At 43.7% G+C, this 23,983-nt stretch overlaps 1 protein-coding gene across 2 annotated transcripts in view; it reads left to right on the top strand.

The window, feature by feature from the left end:
- LOC120057190 (RNA-binding protein Musashi homolog 2-like) overlaps positions 1–23,983 on the top strand; it is a 350,186-nt gene that overhangs the window by 115,385 nt on the left and 210,818 nt on the right. For both annotated transcript variants that reach the window (XM_039005674.1, XM_039005673.1), the window contains exon 6: positions 1,978–2,070. In XM_039005674.1, the coding sequence (XP_038861602.1) occupies positions 1,978–2,070 (93 nt within the window). The remainder of the gene's footprint in view (positions 1–1,977; positions 2,071–23,983) is intronic.

The raw sequence follows: 23,983 nt of genomic DNA, 5'->3' as shown, positions 1-23,983 counted from the left end.
TTTGGCCTTTTATACAGGCCCTGATTGCGCAATCGACTCCATTCAAATTGTCACCTCTTACTGACATCTAGAGGAAGGCGTGGGCAGTGTTTGTATCCTCATAGGATTTACAGGGACTTTAAAACTGACCTGGGACCAGAGGCCAACATTTCTGAAATCTCACTCCATATCAGGAAAAGTGCTGTAGAATGAGTTCTGTTCCACTCAGAGACATAATTCAAACGGCTATAGAAACTAGAGAGTGTTTTCTATCCAATAATAACAATAATATGCATATTGTACGAGCAAGAATTGAGTACGAGGCCGTTTGAAATGGGCACCTTAAACAGAGCTACTCAATACTGCCCCTGCAGCCATAAAAAGTTAACCTTTATTTCACTCGGCAAGTCAGTTAAGAACAAATTCTTATTTACAATAATGGCCTACCCTGGCCACACCCTAACCCGGACGACCCTGGGCATATTGTGCGCCGCCTTATGGTACTCCCAATCACGGCCGGTTGTGATACAACCTGGAATCCGAACCAGGGTATGTAGTGACGCCTCTAGCACTGAGATGCAGTGCCTTAGATCGCTGTGCCACTCGGGAGCCCCTAACCATATTCCTAACCTTTACCTAATTATCCTAACCTGCCACGTTAATTATCTTAACCTGTTGTGTAAGTTCTCCTAACCTGTTATGAAAAGTCACTTCTGCTAGTCAAAACCAGCAGGCCTGTCCTGAGAACTGCGGCCCGGGAGGAGAAAAGAGAGTGCTGGGGTGTGTGCGTGTGTGTATGTGTATGTGTATGTATGCGTGTGTGCACTCGTGCATACATGAATGTGTGGAACTACCATGTTAAGGAGTGCCATCATTTCTCTGGACATTTCAGTAACAGCTTGTGAGTAATGAGGTTGGAGTCATTCGTTATCTCAGAAGGAACAGTGTTCTAACGCTGTTTATCTTATTGTGACAATTTCCTATTTCCCCCAGAACTCCTTGTGTTTTTGAAATGCTCTGTGCACACTCTGCTGCAGATGCACTTAGCTGTGCCATGTTGCCCTTTCTGATGGCGTGGGTAATAATCCTTAATATTTCTGCTACTTTGGAATTAATTAAGGCTTTAATGCACTCTGATTCCTTCCTCCAGCACAAGCTAATTGTGTTTTGAAAAATAATAAATTATGTATTTCTTTGTGACTGTCTTAAGTATTGAGTGTTTTGGATCAAATGTAAAGTACCTTAATGTTTTGTGGAGCAAAAACAAACATGTCAGTGGCGTTTAAAACGATGAAATGTAGGCTTTAATTGTGCCACACTCTGTTTTGCCCTGTTGAAATGAAATATGTTTTGATTAGAGATAGCAGTGTTTGTTAAAGTTAAGTGCAATCTGAAATGACATTGTTAGATGTATAATAAAACATTCCTCTTTGACAGATTCTTACCACAGGCTGCAGCACTACTATGCGTTCTTGCCTGTTTTTGAGGTTAGAGAGTGCCTTTAGGGGGGGCCTTTAGAGTTTGCATCAACATTAGATCTGAAAGACCATGCCAAATAAGTATTATATTTTCTCTCATAGCAGGCAAGGGAAAAGGGTCCCTCTCATACACTGTTTGGGGAAAAAATGCTATCTAGAACCCATAAGGGTTCTTTGTCTGTCCCCTCTATTACAGAACCCTTTTGGGTTCCATGTAAAACCCTTTCCACAGAGAATTCTACATGGAACCCAAAAGGGTTCTTCTATGGGGACAGCCGAAGACCCCTTTTGGAACCCTTTTTTCTAAGAGTACACAATGCTTTCCACAAAAGGAAGTCTCACCATGACAATAGAGAGGCCCCTCCTTTCTCTTCTCTCTCGCTTTATCTCCCTTACTCTTCCATCCCTTATGGAGGGGCCAGTCTAGAGCTGATCTTATGTTTGGACTCACATTAAAGGTGTTGTGATGCGTTTGAAGCCTGATCACCCATCTCTTTTCTCTCTCCCTTTCTCTCTCCAGATGGTCACAAGAACAAAGAAAATATTTGTGGGCGGATTGTCAGCCAACACGGTAGTGGAAGATGTGAAGCAGTATTTTGAACAGTTTGGGAAGGTAAGGAGAATCATTTTGGGTCCCTCCCTTGTATGGTCTGGCAGTAGGCAAACCATTTCAGTGTGGGTTGGAGGGTGTTCATACCCTGTCGCTGTCCTCGGCTGCTGTTTCCAGGCTGTGGTCTATGACTAACCTCCCAGTCCATTCTGAGTGAAGGGGATGTGGACATGCAAATACACAGCCAAACATACTGCAAGAGATCTGCAGAATTACATCCATAGTGCCTTCACTCACCCACTGTACTCAGATACATATTCATATGTATTGTTAGATACTACTGCACTATTGGAGCTAGGAACACAAGCATTTCGCTACACCCGCAATAACATCTGTTAAATATGTGTATGTGACCAATACAATTTGATTTGATTTGATATTAGATTTCAGCTCAAGGTCACCTTGTGTGAATCTGAGGATGCTTCCTCTACAATATCAACTCAGTACTTGACCTCAATAATTGTCCTTTGAGCATGTACTGCACATCTCATCTCTGTGTGTGATATAATCTCTGTATTTCTGAATGGCCAGTTAAGTCAATCATGGGTATGTAAATCCTTTAACACGGCCATATAACTCCCCAGTGATATGTAGTTCCATGGTAATTATGGTCAGTGGTAATTTAGCTCCTGGGTATGGGAGCAGAGCACAGGCCAGGGCACTAGCTTGAATGTTATTCCAAAAGAAGATGACTCACAAGGGGAGGAAGTAGCAGTGAAGCCATAGCTGAGCCCAGCAGCGTGGAGCAGCAAGTAAATATTCAGAGCGGGCTTGGTTGTAATCATCCAGACTGAAAAGGGCTCAACACAAATGTCGACTTGATTGAATGACATGATTGACTTGATTATACAAAGTTTTTTTTCCCTCATTAAGGAATCCTCAAACACTTGTGAGGAGACAAACAAATCAGTCTGATTGTGTGTGTGTGTGTGTGTGTGTGTGTGTGTGTGTGTGTGTGTGTGTGTGTGTGTGTGTGTGTGTGTGTGTGTGTGTGTGTGTGTGTGTGTGTGTGTGTGTGTGTCACAGACAGGGAGGAAATCACAGTTGTTAGCCTAGGTGTTATTAGAAGGGGAGGTGGGCAGGAAGTGGCTTGTCTCTTCTGCCTGCCTGGCTGGCTGATGGTGTCTGTGTCTGTTCCGCTGCATCCCCTCTGTGACACGCATCCCACCATTTATTAAATAACCTGGCTGTCCAATGCAACCCGCCATTATCACCACACACGCTGCGCTCTTAGGAGTCGCCCGGAGAAAGAAAACCAATTCATTTAGTTTCTCCTCCACAGAAGGATGGAGAAAGGGGGAAGGAGGGGGGATGTGGCCACAGCAGTGGCAGCAGGGCTCGTCATTCAGATGTCTGGGATGTACATGTCTAGAATGCTTTAGTGAGGAGAGAGAAAAGGAGAAAGAGAGACTTAGAGAGAGATATTCTCCTCTGTACCAATGCAGCTCAGGACTCAGGTAAACACACTAGGCTAGCTACCTGGGAATTGTCTTTGGGTGCGGCTCTGTGTTTGTGTGGACTGGGCAAGGTGCCGTGTGTGCGTGCGTGCGTGTGTGTATATGTGTATGTGTGTGTGTGTTCAGGTCTAGGCGTCATAGGCCAATTAGCAGGATGTGGGCAGGCAGGCAGCAGAGGTGGCGGTTGTTGTGGGGATAAGGTGTTCGAAACAGGTGGTGTGATCACACCGGGGTCACTGCAAGATCTCTCTCTCTATTCTTTCTCCTTTCTCCTCTCCTCTCCTCTCCTCTCCTCTCCTCTCCTCTCCTCTCCTCTCCTCTCCTCTCCTCTCCTCTCCTCTCCTCTCCTCTCCTCTCCTCTCCTCTCCTCTCCTCTCCTCTCTTCCCTCAGCCTCTGACAGGGTAGTATACAGGGAGAGGAAGGGAACTGACAGCTCTCATATACATCACTCTCTCCCACTGTCCCACCTGTCATCATTAGTAAAAGTGCACATATCCAAACCCCCAGCACAACTTCAGAGAGGCCCGCCTGCTCTACATAGTATTACTGTTACCCAGAGTACACTGAATACGTCCAGGTAATGTGCCGCTGACAGCCAGATGAATGGGCCTGAAGTACAGTATCAGTGTGTAACGACTGATTCTCATGCATCCCAATACCCCCGTGTGACTGACAGCGACAAGATCTCTCCTCTCAGTTCCTCTGAGGCAGCACATTTCTACTGTCTTTGTGTGTTGAGGGGAAAACATACTGTACTGGCTTCATGTAGGACTGATGCATTAGGTTCACATAAGGCCCAGTAACAGGTATGTCTGTATCCCGTGGAAAAGTCTAGGGGTGATTGTGTTCAAAATAAACACTTATCTCCTGGTATAATACCATTATGTGAGAGCTCTGCATCAGCAGATTTGTAATCATTCTTACATTGCATGCAGCTGTTAAAAACACTTACCATCAGGAAGCAAACAACTGGTAGCAGACCTTTGATTAAATAAGGGGGCCAGTGGTCACCCTCATAATTAATTACAGCCTGACATAACAATAGAACTAGAGACCAGGCCAGAAAAGAGGGTCTAACCACAGTGAAGATCCTAACCACAGTGAAGATCCTAACCACTGTTAAGTTCCTAACCACAGTGAAGATTCTAACCACAGTGAAGGTCCTAACCACAGTGAAGGGCCTAACCACAGTGAAGGGCCTAACCACAGTGAAAATCCTAACCACAGTGAAGGGCCTAACCACAGTGAAGATCCTAACCACAGTGAAAGGCCTAACCACAGTGAAGATCCTAACCACAGTGAAAGGCCTAACCACAGTGAAGATCCTAACCACAGTGAAAGGCCTAACCACAGTGAAGATCCTAACCAAAGTGAAGATCCTAACCAAAGTGAAGATCCTAACCACAGTGAAGGCACCAACAACAGTGAAAGGCCTAACAACAGTGAAAGGCCTAACCAGAGTGAAGATCCCAACAACAGTGAAAGGCCTAACAACAGTGAAAGGCCTAACCACAGTGAAGGGCCTAACCACAGTGAATGCCCCAACAACAGTGAAAGGCCTAACCACAGTGAATGCCCCAACAACAGTGGAAGGCCTAACCACAGTGAATGCCCCAACAACAGTGAAAGGCCTAACCACAGTGAATGCCCCAACAACAGTGGAAGGCCTGACCACAGTGAATGCCCCAACAACAGTGGAAGGCCTGACCACAGTGAAGGGCCTAACCACAGTGAAAGGCCTGACCACAGTGAAGGGCCTAACCACAGTGAAGGCCCCAACAATAGTGAAAGGCCTAACCACAGTGAAGGCACCAACAACAGTGAAAGGCCTAACCACAGTGAAGGCCCCAACAACAGTGAAAGGCCTAACCACAGTGAAGGGCCTAACCACAGTGAATGCCCCAACAACAGTGAAAGGCCTGACCACAGTGAAGGGCCTAACCACAGTGAATGCCCCAACAACAGTGAAAGGCCTAACCACAGTGAATGCCCCAACAACAGTGAAAGGCCTAACCACAGTGAATGCCCCAACAACAGTGGAAGGCCTGACCACAGTGAAGGGCCTAACCACAGTGAAAGGCCTGACCACAGTGAAGGGCCTAACCACAGTGAAGGCCCCAACAATAGTGAAAGGCCTAACCACAGTGAAGGCACCAACAACAGTGAAAGGCCTGACCACAGTGAAGGGCCTAACCACAGTGAATGCCCCAACAACAGTGAAAGGCCTAACCACAGTGAAGGGCCTAATTATCTGAGATGGCTTATGCTTAGTCATTGGTTTACTGTAATCGGCTTGGAGTGCGTCTCAAAACAAAGTGTCCTTATTTGGCTAAGCTGAAACAACTGCTTGCCGCTTTGTTCCCCCTGGCCTTCATTGTGTTTTGTGCTGTGGTTTGACTGGGGGTCCAGTGCTTGGTTTCATCAGCCCCAGCCTGCAGCTGTTTCCAAGCCAGTGGGCCGCCACAATCAGGCCTTAATGTCCTCCTCTGCCCCGGTTCCCATGTCCTACTGGGTGGGAGCCAGCTACTGTAGTACCAGGAGGAGGACTCTGGACCCTTAACATGCTCACTGCCACTGAGCTGATGGGTCTGCAGGAGGGTTAGGTGGGGTCATAGGGTCAGACTGAGGGAGGGTCCCGGGGGCATTTGAACCTGAGATCTCTGTCAGAAACATTTTCCATTTCTCTAAGATTAGCTGAATATCTGTCTACACATCCTGTCGTACTGCTCCTGTAGGACAGGGACTACACTCACACACTGAGGGGAGAGAGGGTACAATACTGTAGGTGAACAGGAAGACACAACAGTATGAAAGCCTGTGGTTTGTGTCATCTCACTGTCCCTCAGTTCAGCACTAGGTCTTCTTCTCACACACTGACTTCCCCTGACAGGAAGCAGATGAGAGAAAAAATGCAACAATAAAATAATGAAAAAAGGATGCCTTGGTTAGTGGCAGGAAATTTGTTCTGGTGCTCCGGTAATCTAATATCATGGCTGACATTTCGTTGTGCATTGAGATTTTGTAAATGGCAGAAAACCACAATGTGTGACTGTCCGTAACGGCTGCATCCAGGACTCCATGTTAGTTCATTTAGCATACCTGCCCAAGCGCTTACATTTAATAACATCATTTGAGTTTTTCAGGCGTACCAAATAAAAACAGTGCTGATGTCCATTAGTGCATTGCCAAGCTTCCTGCCCCAGTGAACGCAAACAACACCGTTTAGATCCCCGCTTCCCAACCAGTAAATATGGGAGGCAGTGGAGGAAATCTTACTTTGGGATTTGATGAGTTATTGTTTGTTTGCTAAAATGCATCAGATAAAAACATCAACAGACTACTGGAGTTTCATTTTTTTTTTTAGCTCATGCAGACATTTTTGCATTGAAGTAAAATATGAAATCCTCCAAGCTTAGCCTTTTGATGGTTGTGATATTGAAGTATTACAACACAAAGAACACTTAAAATCCTGTATTTGACTTTATTAAGTTCTAAACCAGTTTTCTTTTCAAGCCTTTGATATGCAGGAGACATCCTCTGTGACACAGCATACCTGCATCGCTTCAGAGATATCACAGTAGCTCATTTCTCTCCAGTCACACACAAGCAGGTGGACATTTGCATGACATTTCCATATCCCTCTGCATCTCCTCTCACCTCTAAGAGTCTAGTTGAACATTTGCCTACAGTATGTGGCCTAAACTCTCCATTTAGCACTGTGTTGGATTTCTCCCTCCAGGCTGTGGTCTCTATAGTAGTAGGCCAGAAGGACACAGCTACAGAGTTATTGCTGGTCAGAGCTGGGTTGATAAGCCAGCATCAGGTCCATAGGAGCTCTCATCTGCAGCATGTAAGGCTTGACTGCGGCTCTTTACTCTCCCTGCAGTCACTTGTAGTTAGGACCTGAGACAGAGCAGAGCAATGGAAATGAACTGGCCCTAAACCTGCTACTGCTGCAGGCACAGACAGAAAGAGGAAAAAAGCCCAGTTAGACAAATTACTTAATGTCCGCTCTGACCTTCATTTGCCCAGTTGCTTGTCAATGTTTCTAATATTTAACACCCACAGGAGAATTTACTTCTAGTCCTCCTGCATTTTTCAGCCAGTATGTTTCCTTTGATGATGAGATCAGTGATACAACAGAGGTGTTAGAGATGCATGATAAAGGTTCTGTATCATTTCAGCCAGTCGTTTTGAAAGTAGTGTTCACGAGCCAAAATACTTCACTATCTGTAGGCCCTAGCTACCTACCTATCTAGTTTCTGATGGAGCTCTGTGGTGTATCCTGCTTTTAGGACAGTGCATCATGGGGGATTGACACGTGGTGGAGGTGCGTCTGTGCAGACTGTCTACCGGCGTCCCTCCCTGAAATGGCTCCCCCTGGATAAGCCAGGATTGCCTTGATTGCGTTACAGTGACTCATTATGTCAATGGCTGATGGAACGTAGAAGCCCCAGTAGTGGTGCTTAAAGAACAATCTGTTTAAAGAAGATTGACTGTGATTGGATGGGATTCCCAGCACCTGCTCACTGGGGTAAATCTGGTCAAGGCAGAAAGCAGCAGCAGCAGCAATCTTCCCTGTGGTATTGTGTCAGTAAGGAGGAAATGGACATGTGAGGCGGGAGGGAGGCTACAGCAGCCTTTCAAACGGCTGGTGGGTTGAGCACTTCGTCAAAGGAGCTGTCAGAACTCATCTGCCACTCAGGATCCTCCTCCCTGTGACTTTCAGAGCTCCTAAACAACCAGGCAAACCACAACCTGCTCTCTGCTGTGCTCTGTGTGGAGCTGTAGCCCAGGTGGGAAAACACAACGATAGAAACAGGCCCAGGAAGCGATTAGCCCTGAAAAAAGCCTATTTCCTCAGATATATGGAATTTCACAGCCATGAATGCAGTGCATTAACCTGTAAGCATAAGCCCAGGGGCGCTAATAACTTTCCACTCTGGGGCCACTTGATCTTTAAACGAGGGAGGCACTTGCCAAGATCACGCTCGGAAATTAATACATCCCCCGAAAAGGGCTCTTTTGGCCGTAGCGTTAGTGAGTGTGTTTTTCTCCCTCCATGGAGCATGTGTGTGTGTTTAAAGAGGGGACTGCCGTGACAGGTGGTATTTGGAGAGTGGTGTCGAGAGCCACAAAGGCAGGCGCTGGCCTCTGAGTGACAGGCCCCGCATTGCCGCGGCAAGCAACGCCAAGGCAGACACAAATGAGAAACAAAATTACGGTGTCATATTTCACCTCACATCTGACAGGCTTCTGAAGAGATGTGAAACCACCTCTCTCCCAAATGTACCACTGCTATTAAGTGTGGGGCTGTGCTGAAAAATAAAATAAAAATATCATGAGACGGTTTTCCCTAACAGCAGGTTGTCAAAGGCAACATTCCATTCCAGTGCTGGAGTGCTTTAGGAAATGACTGAGTTAGGCCATTTACACACTGAACAACCAGCCGTAAAGTAGGAAATGAAAACTGGGGGTTTCACATGAAACACTTTGTGGTGTAACTGCCTGTCTTACAGTCCACCTGGGTCTTGAGAACCACTGTACCTTCATGTCTGTGGTATTTGTTGCAGCATCCTGCATATTTGGCCCTCATATCCTCTAACAGCAAGGTGGCGTTATCAAAAAGCTTTCTTCATATTCCAAGGCTGCTGATGGCAGGTTTAAGCTGCGGCAACTTGAGGAAAACTCCTGACTGTACACAGGGCACACTGACTAAGCACAGTCCCATTGGTCTACCTGTACAGAGAAGAGAGAAGAGAAGACTCTCTCTCTCTCTCTCTCTCTCTCTCTCTCTCTCTCTCTCTCCCTCTCTCTCTCTCTCTCTCTGTCTGCCACGAATCCAAGTACACAACTACAAGCTGCCTCCTGGGATGACTACCTCCCACACTCAGCCCTGGTAAAAGCACTGGGTAAATGTCCTTGTTGTTTTTTCTCCTCTCCTCTCCTTGCATGGAAAGGTACTGTCTGTCTGTCTGTCTGTCTGTCTGTCTGTCTGTCTGTCTGTCTGTCTGTCTGTCTGTCTGTCTGTCTGTCTGTCTGTCTGTCTGTCTGTCTGTCTGTCTGTCTGTCTGTCTGTCGCTACCGTGGTTAAATGCAAAGGCCTAATGAAGCCTCTGTGGTATTACACATCTGAAGCAGTGACTGCCTTTACACTAGAGAGGTTTGTGTGTGTGTGTGTGTGTGTGTGTGTGTGTGTGTGTGTGTGTGTGTGTGTGTGTGTGTGTGTGTGTGTGTGTGTGTGTGTGTGTGTGTGTGTGTGTGTGAAGCAGATACCATAGCTGTCCCTCAGCAGCTCAAATCAAATCAAATTGTATTGGTCACATGCGCCGAAAACATCAGGTGTAGACTTTACTGTGAAATGCTTACTTACGATCCCATTCTCAACAGTGCAGAGTTAAAAAAGTACAGAAAATATTTGCTAAATAAAAAAGGAAATAATAACACAACTATAACGAGACGGGAGAAGCGCCTTGGTCAGGGAGGTGACCAAGGACCCGATGGTCACTCTGACAGAAGAAGGACAACCATCTCTGCAGCACTCCACCAATCAGGCCTTTATGGTAGAGCGGCCAGACGGAAGCCACTCCTCAGTAAAAGGCACATGACATCCCGCTTGGAGTTTGCCAAAAGGCACCTAAAGGACTCAGACCATGACAAACAAGATTCTCTGGTCTGATGAAGTCAAGATTGAACTCTTTGGCCTGAATGCCAAGCATCATGTCTGGAGGAAACCTGGCACCATCCCTACGGTGAAGCATGGTGGTGGCAGCATCATGCTGTGGGGATGTTTTTCAGCAGCAGGGACTGGAGACTAGTCAGGATCGAGTGAAAGATAAACAGAGAAAAGTATAGAAAGATCATTGATGAAAACCTGCTCAAGACCTCAGACTGGGGCAAAGGTTCACCTTCCAACAAGACAACGACCGTAAGCATACAGCCAAGGCAACACAGAAGTGGCTTTGGGACAAGTCTCTGAATGTCCTTGAGAGGCCCAGCCAGAGCCTGAACTTGAACCCGATCGAACATCTCTGGAGAGATCTGAAAATAGCTGTGTAGCGACGCTCCTCATCCAACCTGACAGAACTTGAATGGGAGAAACTCCCCAAGTACAGGTGTGCCAAGCTTGTAGCTGTAATTGCTGCCAAAGGTGCTTTGGGTCTGAATGCTTATGTAAATGTGATATTTCCGTTTAAAAAAATGGTAAACATTTCTATAAACTTGTTTTTGCTTTGTCATTATGGGGTATTGTGTGTAGATTGATGAGGGGGTAAAAAACTATTTAATCAATTTTAGAATAAGGCAGTAACATAACAAAATGTTGAAAAAGTCAAAGGGTCTGAATACTTTCCGAATGCACTGTATATGTGGGATAAAAGTGACTAGACAATCAGGATATATAATAGAGTAGCAGCAACGTATGTAAAGTGTGTGAAAGTGTGTCTATGTGTGAGTGTGTGTGGCGTCAATATGCATGTGTGTGTGTGTGTGTGTGTGTGTGTGTGTGTGTGTGTGTGTGTGTGTGTGTGTGTGTGTGTGTGTGTATGTGTGTATGTGTGTATGTGTGTATGTGTGTGTGTGTGTGTGTGTGTGTGTGTGTGTGTTGGAGTGTCAGTGTAGTATGTGTGACTGTGTGTGGGTAGGGTGTAGTGAGTGTGCATAGACCCAGTGCAAGAGAGTCAGTGCAAAATAATTAAGATAAATTAATAAACAATAAAGCGTGTCAATGTAAATGGTGAGGGTGGCCATTTGAGTAATTGTTCAGGAGTCTTATGGCTTGGGGGTAGAACCTGCTCAGGAGCCTTTTGGTCCTAGACTTGGGGCTCCGGTACCGCTTGCCATGCGGTAGCAGAGAGAACGGTCTATGACTTGGGTGGCTGGAGTCTTTAACAATTTTTAGGGCCTTCCTCTGACACCGTCTGGTATAGAGGTCCTGGTGATGTACTGGGCCATACGCACTACCCTCTGTAGCGCCTTGCGGTTGGATGCCGAGGAGTTGCCATACCATGCGGTGATGCAGCCAGTCAAGATGCAGCTGTAGAATATTTTGAGAATCTGAGGGCCCATGCCAAGTCTTTTCAGCCTCCTGAGGGGGAAGAAGCGTTGCCTTGCCCTCTTCATGACTGTGTTGGTGTGTTTGGACCAATATAGATCCTTAATGGTGTGGACACCAAGGAACTTGAAGCTCTCGATCCACTCCATTACAGCCCTGTCGATGTGGATGGGGGCGTGCTCGGTCCTCAGTTTCCTCTAGTCCATGATCAGCTCCTTGGTCTTGCTGAAGTTGAGGGAGAGGTTGTTGCCCTAGCACCACACTGCCAGGTCTCTGACCTCCTCCCTATAAGCTGTCTCATCATCGTCAGTGATCAGGCCTACCACTGTCTTGTCGTCTGCAAACTTAATGATGGTGTTGGAGTCGTGCGCTGCCACTCGGTTGTGGGTGAACAGGTAGTACAGGAGGGGACTGAGGACGCACCCGTGAGGGGCCCCCGTGTTGAGGGTCACCGTGTTGGATGTGTTGTTACCTACCCTCACCACCTGGTGACGGCCCGTCAGGAAGTCCAGGATCCAGTTGCAGAGGGAGGTGTTCAGTCCCAGGCTCCTTAGCTTAGTGATGCGCTTGGAAGGCACTGTGATGTCGAATGCTGAGCTGTGTCAGGGGGAAGAAGCCAGAGTTTTAGAGTAGATATGTCAACAACATACTTCAGATTTACCAAAGGTATTTAGTGTCCCCAGGAGGGATCCAGTCCTCATTTAGTTTTACACTGAGGTCTATAGGTGTACAGGTGTATTGGAGTCGACTAAAGGGTAATGCAAAAAAACATTTTAGATTATGAAAGCAATTTAAAGGCAAAAAACTATACAGTACAAAATCCATCTTAAATATTTTCAAAGACAGCTGTATAGAAATAACTGGACATAGCTACTGTGGCACATTTGTAACATGTTTGGTTGAAGGTGTGTGTGTGCCTCTGGGCCAGTGATTTGGCAGAGTCAAGCCAGGGTTGGGCCAGGGTTTCATCAAAGGGCAATATCAAATGTGCTCTTTCCTGAACTTTAAGAGCACTTCAGGTCAGCCAGGAAAAAAACAAAATGGTCCTTTTAACATTTCCCAGTGCTGAAAGGAATTTTAAAGGAAGAACACGAAGAGAAAGTGAATGTTCAGAATTGTCATGCTCTCATTGAAATTCTAAACTGAGCACACCATAAAGAGATAACTGACAAGGTAGGACAGGACTCAAAGACTGAGAGTGTTTCATATTAATATAAAGGCGGACGGGGCCATTCAACTCCAGCCCTGACAGACTGTGTTGCTAATAGAATCACTGGGCCATGAGAGAGTGTTTGAAGACACCTGCAGATTCCTCGCATTCCAGGGCTACAGCGGCAGGATGTTGCAACTTGCCAGATAAGACAAAGGAAGGAGGTATGTGAAATATGGATGCACTGTACTGTATTTGTGTCCTGAATGTTAGCGGAACTAATTAGAATGCATTTTTGAACCATGGCATCTTTGAATGGAATGAAGCTTCCACATAAAGAGCAGGTCTCCTATCTGTTTTTCAATACCAGTGCTTCAGATTCACTAGACAGACTAAAACTGGAACCATGAGGACAAAAGCTCTGAAGGAAGGAAGAAGGGGGATGAGGAGGAGGAGTTGAGATGATTTAGTGGCCCCACCACTCCCCCTTTAGAGCCCGTACCAGCCCATCAGTTTTAATCAGTGTTTTGAGTTATGTGCTTTGTGTGAAGTTAGGTTTAGATGAAGGGAATCCACAGTGTGTTTGTGTGTAGAGTGAGAGAGAGAGAATGATCCTGCAGGTCTAAAGGGTAAACACGCCTGCTGGGTTCTGGGTTGAAACTGTGGACCCTGAGCCTCCTCCTCTCCTCAACTCTCTCAGCCCTACCTACCTTTAGATCAGGGCCACATTGACAGTCACAGTGGGAGTGGCACTTGGAGCTCTGTTAGACACACGCAGAGCTTCAGTTTGGCTAACATTGAACCCTACATGGGGCTCCCAAATCCTATCCCGGGGTAATTATTTCTGATGGGGAGTGAACCGGAAGGATGGCTATCTTCCCTCCTTTATTACTGGAATGTGAACCTCAAATTGTTTTGGATACGCCTCCTGCCGGGCCCATCATTGCTGTCTTCCAGCTGGCCAGCCAGCCTCGGATCAGCCCTACAAGGGATGCAGGGAGCATCGGTCCTTTATTACCACAGGCTGCCTGCTCTGGAAATGTAAGGGCTCCCAGGGTATGTGTGTGTGTGTGTTTGTGGGAGGTGTGTATAGTCCTATGTGTGGGTGTGTGGGTGTGTTTGTGGGAGGTGTGTATAGTCCTATGTGTGTGTGTGTGTGTGTGTGTGTGTGTGTGTGTGTGTGTGTGTGTGTGTGTGTGTGTGTGTGTGTGTGTGTGTGTGTGTGTGTGTGTGTGTGTGTGTGTGTGTGTGTGTGTGTTTGTGGGAGGTGTGTATAGTCCTGTGTGTGTGTGTGTGTTTATGTTTTATTTCACCTTTTTTTAACCAGGTAGGCTAGTTGAGAACAAGTTCTCATTTACAACTGCGACCTGGCCAAGATAAAGCATAGCAATTCGACACAAACAACAACACAGAGTTACACATGGAATAAACAAAACATACAGTCAATAATACAGTAGAACAAAAGAAATCAAAAAGTCTATATACAGTGAGTGCAAATGAGGTAAGATAAGGGAGTTAAGGCAATAAAATAGGCCATATGGCGAAGTAATTACAATATAGCAATTAAACACTGGAATGGTAGATGTGCAGAAGATGAATGTGAAAGTAGAGATACTGGGGTGCAAAGGAGCAAGATAAATAAAGAAATACAGAATGGGGATGAGGTAGGTAGATAGATGGGCTGTTTACAGATGGGCTATGTACAGGTGCAGTGATCTGTGAGCTGCTCTGACAGCTGGTGCTTAAAGCTAGTGAGGGAGATATGAGTCTCCAGCTTCAGAGATTTTTGCAGTTCATTCCAGTCATTGGCAGTGTGTGGGAGGTGTGTGTGTGTTATATATGTACATTTTTGTAACGCCTAAAACGGAAGCATATGCAGAAAGTACATCATACCAATGGTAAAATATGGTGGTTCATCTTTGATGTTATGGGGCTGTTTTGCTTCCACTGGTCCTGTGGCCCTTTAAGGTCACAGCATCATGAACTTTAACAAGTACCAGGACATTTTAGCCAAAAACCTGTTTGCCGCTGCCAGGAGGCTGACAACTGGCCGCAAGTGGATTTTCCAGCAAGACAATAACCCCAAGCACACATCAGTAATCCACATAGATCAATTGACCACAAAATCAACATTTTTCATCTCAGTCTCCAGACTTTCAACATCTCAGTCTCCAGACTTGAACCCCATTGAAAACCTTTGGTTTGAATTGAAGAGTGCAGTCCATAAGCGCAGACAAAGGGTATCAAGAATCTGAAAAGATTCTGTATGGAGGAATGGTCCAAGATCCCTCCAAAGTTCTCTAATCTCATAAAACATTTTAGAAAAAGGCTGTGTCATCACACTGAGGGTAGGGTGCCGGAGTACTGAAAATAGGGGTACCACTAATTTTGACCCCTATTTTATTTTATTTTTGTTCATTACTTGTTAAACAAAATGTCTTTCTCTGAGCAATTGTATTAGTATACCACTGCTACAGTACTGTATGTCTTCATCCTCCCCTGTCCTCCCCTACATCAGCCAGCCACTACCCTGCACTCTGTATTTCACTGCCCAGCAGGAGAGCATTCTCTAGACTCAGACTCTTGGTGGGGAGGTGAATACACTCATTTTGTCTCTTGTTTCTTTCTTGCTGTATTTTCAAGCATAAGTAAGTCAACTGCTGTCTTACGTGACCTTACTGCAATTCTGTAGGTTCAAATTATTTACAAAATGGTGTTGAAAATCCCCCTAAGCCTTCTAATCCCTGAGTTACTGTGGCAACCTGAAGAAGTTGATTAGTCATATCATTACAACACTATCTGTGTCAAAATGTGATTGGTGTGTTCATGCTGAAGGATTACTGGGTTTACAACGCTAATGCAGGACATAATAACAGTCGTAAGTACAGACGGATCGGTGTGCATCAAATGATTCTCCGCTAGCTTAACGTTAGTTAACGTTACTGAAAGATGAATCATACAGTTCATGTAGGAATTAATCATGTTTAACTAGACTTCCTCTTTGTACATCAAATCAAGTTGTATTGGTCGCATACATATATATAGCAGATGTTATTGAGGCAGTAGCAAAATGCTTGTGTTCCTAGCTCCAACAGTGCAGTAGTATCTAATAATGTATATGTGTATATATATATATATATATATATATATATATATATATATATATATATATATATATATATATATATGTGTATATACTGTATATACACTGCGGTTCATAAGTTTGGGGTCACTGAGAAATATCCTTATTTAAAAAAATAAAAAAAAAGCAATTTTCTTGTCCATTAAAATAGTATTTATCCATGTTATTGCTTCATTACCTGCAAAACACCAGTCTCAACGTCAACAGTGAAGAGGCGACTCCGGAATGCTGGCCTTCTAGGCAGAGTTGCAAGGAAAAATACATATCTTAGACTGGCCAATGAGAAGAAAAGATTAAGATGATCAAAAGAACACAGACACTGGACAGAGGAACTCTGCCGAGAAGGCCAGCATCCCGGAGTCGCCTCTTCACTGTTGACGTTGAGACTGGTGTTTTGTGGGTACTATTTAATGAAGCTGCCAGTTGAGGACTTGTTTCTCTGTTTCTCAAACTAGACACTCTAATGTACTTGTCCTCTTGCTCAGTTGTGCACCGGGGCCTCCCACTCCTCTTTCTATTCTGGTTAGGGCCAGTTTGTGCTGTTTTGTGAAGGGAGTAGTACACGGCGTTGTACGGGATTTTCAGTTTCTTTGCAATTTCTCACATGGAATAGCCTTCATTTCTCAGAACAAGAATAGACTGACGAGTTTCAGAAGAAAGTTCTTTGTTTCTGGCCATTTTGACCCTGTAATCAAACCCACAAATGCTGATGCTCCAGATACTCAATTAGTCTAAAGAAGGCCAGTTTTATTGCTTCTTTAATCAGGGCAAAAGTTTTCAGCTGTGCTAACATAATTGCAAAAGGGTTTTCTAATGATCAATTAGCCTTTTAAAATGATAAACTTGAATTAACTAACACAATGTGCCATTGGAACACAGGAGTGATGGTTTCTGATAATGGGCCTCTGTATGCCTATGTAGATATTCCATAAAAAATCTGCTGCTTCTATCTACAATAGTCATTTACAACATTAACAATGTCTACACTCTATTTCTGATCAATTAGATTTTATTTTAATGGACATAAATGTGCTTTTCTTTCAAAAACAAGGACATTTCTAACTTTTGAACAGTAGTGTATATATACAGTACCAGTCAAAAGTTTGGACACCTACTCATTCAAAGGTTTTTCTTTATTTTTACTATTTTCTACATTGTAGAATGATAGTGAAGACATCAAAACTATGAAATAACACATATGGAATCATGTAGTAACCAAAAAAGTGTTAAACAAATACAAATATATTTTAGATTTTAGTTTTGATATCTTCACTATTATGTGTAGGTGTGTCCAAACTTTTGACTGGTACTGTATATATACAGTATATATGTGATGGGATGTATAGACATTATGGACAGTATATAGATAGAATATATAGTACAGTTGTAGTCAGAAGTTTACACCTTAGCCAAATACATTTAAACTCGGTTTTTCACAATTCATGACATTTAATCCTTGTAAAAATTCCCTGTCTTAGGTCAGTTAGGATCACCACTTTATTTTAAGAGTGTGAAATGTCAGAATAATAGTAGAGAGAATTATTTATTTCAGCTTTTATTTATTTCATCACATTCCCAGTGGGTCAGAAGTTTACATAGTCAATTAATATTTGGTAGCATTGCCTTTAAATTGTTTAACTTGGGTCAAACGTTTCGGGTAGCCTTCCATAAGCTTCCCACAATAAGTTGGGTGAATTTTGGCCCATTCTTCCTGACAGAGCTGGTGTAACTGAGTCAGGTTTGTAGGCCTTTTTGCTCGCACACACTTTTTCAGTTCTGTCCACAAATTGTCTATAGGGTTGAGGTCAGGGCTTTGTGATGGCCACTCCAATACCTTGACTTTGTTGTCCTTAAGCCATTTTGCAACAACTTTGGAAGTATGCTTGGGGTCATTGTCCATTTGGAAGACCCATTTGCGACCGAGCTTTAACTTCCTGACTGATGTCTTGAGATGTTGCTTCAATATATCCACATAATTTTCCTTCCTCATGGTGCCATCTATTTTGTGATGTGCACCAGTCCCTCCTGCAGCGAAGCACCCTCACACCATGATGCTGCCACCCCCGTGCTTCACGGTTGGGATGGTGTTCTTCGGCTTGCAAGCCTCCCCCTTTTTCCCCCAAACATAACGATGGTCATTATGGCCAAACAGTTCTATTTTTGTTTCATCAGACCAGAGGACATTTCTCCATGTGCAGTTGCAAACCGTAGTCTGGCTTTTTTATGGCAGTTTTGGAGCAGTGGCTTCTTCCTTGCTGAGCGGCCTTTCAGGTTATGTCGATATAGGACTCGTTTTACTGTGGATATAGATACTTTTGTACCTGTTTCCTCCAGCATCTTCACAAGGTCCTTTGCTGTTGTTCTGGGATTGTTTTGCATTTTTCGCACCAAAGTACGTTTATCTCTCGGAGACCGAACGCGTCTCCTTGTGGAGGTCCACAATTTTTTTCTGAGATCTTGGCTGATTTCTTTTGATTTTCCCATGATGTCAAGCAAAGAGGCACTGAGTTTGAAGGTAGGCCTTGAAATACATCCACAGGTACACCTCCAATTGACTCAAATGATGTCAATTAGCCTATCAAAAGCTTCTAAAGCCATGACATCATTTTCTGGAATTTTCCAAGCTGTTTAAAGGCACAGTCAACTTAGTGTATGTAAACTTCTGACCCACTGGAATTGTGATACAGTGAATTATAAGTGAAATAATCTGTCTGTAAACAATTGTTGGAAAAATTACTTGTGTCATGCACAAAGTAGATGTCCTAACCGACTTGCCAAAACTATAGTTTGTTAACAAGACATTTGTGGAGTGGTTGAAAAATGAGTTTTAATGACTCCAACCTAAGTGTATGTAAACTTCCGACTTCAACTGTATATCTGAAGAATACATAGGATAGAATAGTATATGTACAGCAATAGTTGAATAGGATGCACTTGACTAGAATATAGTATATGCATATGAAATGGGTTAAACTGTATGTAAACATTATTCAATGTACATAGTACTAAAGTGCAAGGTTGAGTAACCGGGTGGTAGCCGGCTAGTGACAGTGACTAAGTTCAGGGCAGAGTACTGGGTGGAGGCCGGCTAGTGGTGACTATTTAACGGTCTGATGGCCATCAAATAGAAGCTGTTTATCAGTCTCTCGGTCCCAGCTTTGATGCACCTGTACTGACCTCACCTTCTGGATGATAGCGGGGGGAACAGGCCGTGCTCGGGTGGCTGTAGTCCTTGGTGATCTTCTTGGCCTTCCTGTGACACTGGGTGCTGTAGATGTCCTGGAGGGCAGGCAGTGTGCCCACAGTGATGTGTTGGGCGGACCGCACCACCCTCTGGAGAGCCCAGCGGTTGCGGACGGTGCAGTTACCGTACAGCCCGACAGGATGCTCTCAATGGTGCATCTGTAAAAGTTTGTGAGGGTCTCAGGGGCCAAGCCAAATTTCTTTAGCCTCCTGAGGTTGAAGAGGTGCTGTTGCGCTGTTGCGCCTTCTTCACCACACTGTCTATGTGGGTGGACCCATTTCAGATTGTCAGTGATGTGTACGCCGAGGAACTTGAAGCTTTTCAACTTCTCCACTCCAGCTCCCTCTGCTGTCTCCTGAAGACCACGATCAGCTCCTTAATTTTGTTGACATTGATGGAGAGGTTATGTTCCTGGCACCAGTCCCCCAGGGCCCTCATCTCCTTGTAGGCTGTCTCGTCGTTGTTAGTAATACATAGTGGAACACAAACACTTAAATTTGTTTTTGTATATGATTTGGACATTGGCTTATGTGGTATGTTCATCATTAAAATATGTGGCCATTGCTTGCTAATCATCATTGACTCATCACTGCGCACAACATTTTATAAAGAACATTTTAAAAAACGGTGCTTCTTCAAAGTATACCGATTACTCATAGAACCTTTCAAGTGAGATGGTTTGGTTTGACAGCATCACAGCTTTTTTAGACAGTCAAAAGGTTACCTTCTGTCCTCATGACCCTGTATCTCTCCACTCTGTCTTCTGACAGCAGCATGCATGAAGGGGTTAATGCCACTCATCTAACTTGTATCATCACAGTAATTTTCAGCCTTCAGATTCACTTTCACTTTAGCAGTCAAGGAGGCAATCGGCTTGACAGCCTGTTAGTGAGGACTTGCTCCAGTCATGTTTGTGCGTGTTGATGTGTATGTGTATAACCAAAGGTTGTGTGTGTTTGCTGGTGCTACTCCCTATCTAGTCCTCTACTGACCCGGAAGATAGAGACTTCCCACGGAGCCACAGAGAGGTCAAAAGCTTGACCACAGTAGTCCAATACCAGGTCAAATGCTACAGTCTGTTTGTAGGCCTATGCATTCCTTGTGTGGCAGACTGGGGATAACTATAATGTTCACTATGCTTTGTGGAAAGTAACTATTTTTGTGGGGGAACAAATGGTTACTTTGGAGGTGACTACAACTATTTGAATACAGATTCCCAAAAATGACTACTTTTTAAAACTATTTGAATACAGATCCCAGGAAGTGACTACTTTTCAGAAACTATTGGATTGGCTGCCTTCAACTAATGGTAGGGCTATATCTGGAACTGCATGTTGAATTTAGAAATAGAATGAATAGAACACAATCTCCTATACTATTCCAGTCAATCTGACAGTCATATTTGATCTACACAATACATTTCTATCTGAAAGACCTCTCCATCACAGTTGACAACTCCACCACCCTCCCAAAGTGCAAAAAGCCTTGGTGTGACCCTGGACAACACCCTGCCATTCTCTGCAAACATCAAGCAGTGACTCGCTCTTGCAGGTTTATGCTCTCCAACATCCGTAGAGTACGACCTTTCCTCACACAGGAAGCGGCGCAGGTCCTAATCCAGGCACTTGTCATCTTCCGCTTGGAATACTGCAACTCGTGTTTGTCTGGACTCCTTACTTGTCCCATCAAACCCCTGCAACTTATCCAGAATGCTGCAGCCCGCCTGGTGTTCAACCTTTCCAAGTTCTCCCATGTCACCCCACTACTCCACACACAACACTGGCTTCCTGTTGAAGCGCGCATCCACTACAAGGCCATGGTGCATGCCTACGGAGCAGCAAGAGGAACTGCCCCTCCCTGTCAACAGTGATGGAGAAGTCTTTCAAATAGAAATGTATTGTGTAACACTCTCACTTCAGTCCCCCCCTTACTATCTCTGACTTTGCTAATAGCTACTTTACTAAATGCACTGTTATATGTGGTTGTCCCACCTAGCTATTTTAAGATGAATGCACCAACTGTAAGTCTCTCTGGATAAGAGTGTCTGCTAAATGACATAAATGTGAAACGTCCATTCTCCTGAATGTCTATTGCCTCAGGTTAGGGCTTTTGTGGTGACCGTATTACTGCCACACCGGCAGTCATGTATCACGACTGCAGTCAAATTACACATGACCGTTGAGTCACGTAAAATCCTCCTAGGCACTCTGTAAATGAATGGCGCTGATCCGTTGGTAGTACCCAACTCGCTAACGACCATCAGGTCGCTAATGGCCTGGTACTCAGCACTCTATTGTCCCTCTAATCACTCTGACATCGATGCAAATGAATTTTAAAACACTTATCATCAAAACAGTAGGCCTATCTTACTTTTAAAACTAACCGTTAGCTTTTAAAACGCACAGTTTGTTTGACCTCATGTTGATCGATCAATTTAAAAAAGAAGTTCCACAGCAGGTTGAAACTGAGTGGAAAACCTGCTCGTTGTGGATGTTGTTTTAAAGCCAAACACAACCAAATGGACAGCGCTTTCTCAGATGATGATTCATTCAAAGCATTTAAGACGTTGCATGTAGAACAGCCATACGCATATTAGAGCGTATGCATACGCATGGGCCTATATATGAGCCCAAGCCAGAAAGAAAATCCTGAATTAAAATAATGATTGTGCAATACATAGCCTACCGCATATTACGCACAGCTGGAAAACATTCAAAAACAGATTTAAGTTGTCTTTGGTACATATTTTGGTCTAGCCTATACTCCAAAATTAAACAAACTCTAGTAATCACCTTTTGAGTGTGGACTGTATTATGATGCATACTGGATGGACTGGTTACCTTATGCTACGCTCCAGACTTTCTATCCATGAGTCTGGAAGAGAACGTACAGGCCTAAGCCATGCTGTTGGTTAATTGATTATGCAGGTTGGCTTACAGAGTATAGTTAGCCTATTTATTTTTATTTTTATTTAACCTTTATTTAACTAGGCAAGTCAGTTAAGAACAACTTCTTATTTACAATGACGGCCTACCAAAAGGGGGCTGGGATTAAAAATAAAAAATGTAATCATTTTTTATTGCTCTGTTTTACAATGGAGCAATGTGCTTAATATCAGCAGCTGATAAATAAATATAGTAGCAATAGAAAGCTGGGATCCTCCTATTTTTAGTGGCAACCATCAAAACTCTGCTTTCACACGGGATTGCATATAAAAATGCTTATAAGAACACTTAGGCCTATTTCACCGCACGCATCAACCGCTGTTTGAGGTGCAGCCTCTCACCGCGTGAAAGGTTTTTGTGAAACCAAGTGAAATCAGATCGGGAACATCAATAGTATGTTTTCACAACAAAATATACTGTTGACAACGCCTCTCTCTGCACGCTCGAGAAAGGAATGGAGAGAGAGGAGGAGATGGAAACTCACGGTAGTGAGATATTCTGTATAGCTGAAGGTAATGTGTCAGCCTATTAACTATGAAAATATAAAAATGCCTTATTACAAGGCTATTCAAAATCAAATACAAATGCACTATAATTATAGGCTAACTATTTGACTTGCCTAGTTAAATAAAGGTTCAATAAAATTAAATTGTAACTGCGCAGCCTCCATTCGCTAATGAAGTGCATACAGATGACATGTCTTTTCCCCTGCCCTTGTTCCTGTTCCTGCCCCTGTTCCTGCACAATTAATAATGGGCCATTCTAAATGAACATGCATTTTACATATTAGTAAAGACAAGGTTACATTGAGAATAGTCTGATGGGTGAGAATATGATCACTTGATGAAAGAATAGTGTGCAAGTTCGAGGCAAGGAACAGAGCGCAAGCTTTTTTTACAACTTAAGGTAGTGGCATCATGCAGCCCATATATGTGTTGATTTCTAAGACATTCTAAGGTTTGTATCATTCACAACTAAAGTTGACGAATAACTCTAAATCTAGCACATAGGACCTATTTTTCAAATTATCACTATTACGCTCAACATAGCCACTTCATATCGACATTTGCTTTGGAATGGGAAATATATCCTTGCTATTGCTAAACTCAATTATATTCTTCTTACTATAAAGTCACATAATATAAAATATTGGCACAGGATTTATAAGCATATCGTGTCTGCTTAATGAACTAGCCTACAGCCTAGGCTGCCATTGGCATGGCACATAGCCAGATAACATAATGTAGGCTGACTCAGAATATTCTATTATCTTCTTCTGAAACACATTTTCTTCATATCATAATGTTTCTTTAGACCTGCCTAAAATAAATAATGGATTTATTGTGATGGTGTATATTCAATTATTATACTTTTTAAAATGTAGATGTTCCAAAGGCGTGCATCAGCGGCTTGTATCCATGGAGGCCTGGACATGCTAAATGTGTTTGTTAATTTACTGTAAATTACCATGAGACCGGGGGTCATTTGCATGACAGTTACCGGCTGACAAAAGTTAATGACCACCACAGCCCTGCCTGAGGTGTACATAATCAAGTCAAACAAAAAGCAGTGGTATTATCTACAGAGAAGTATAAATACATTGTGATGCTCAACTACTGTATGACTCTTTCAACATGCCACTGAAAAGGTTGAAAGCTGCAATACATTTTTTGATACCTGAAATGACTGCAGAAACATTCAAAGCCATTTGCAAACATTGCAAACTCTTTGTCCATCTGAGTGGAAGTGTTCTTGTTTCAAACACATTATACCATCTTTAAAGGGATAGTTTACTCAGAATACAAACTAACATGATTTTTTACCTACCTTTGCTGTAGTTGATCCAAGACAGCAGTTTTGATGTTTAGTTTCCTTTGTATGCATGCTGTAAGTCGCTGCTAAATGGCATATGCTAGTTGTTGGT

The sequence above is a fragment of the Salvelinus namaycush genome, chromosome 12, assembly GCF_016432855.1.
Source record: "Salvelinus namaycush isolate Seneca chromosome 12, SaNama_1.0, whole genome shotgun sequence".
Lineage (NCBI taxonomy): Eukaryota > Metazoa > Chordata > Actinopteri > Salmoniformes > Salmonidae > Salvelinus > Salvelinus namaycush.
This window is presented reverse-complemented; position numbering and strand designations above follow the sequence as displayed.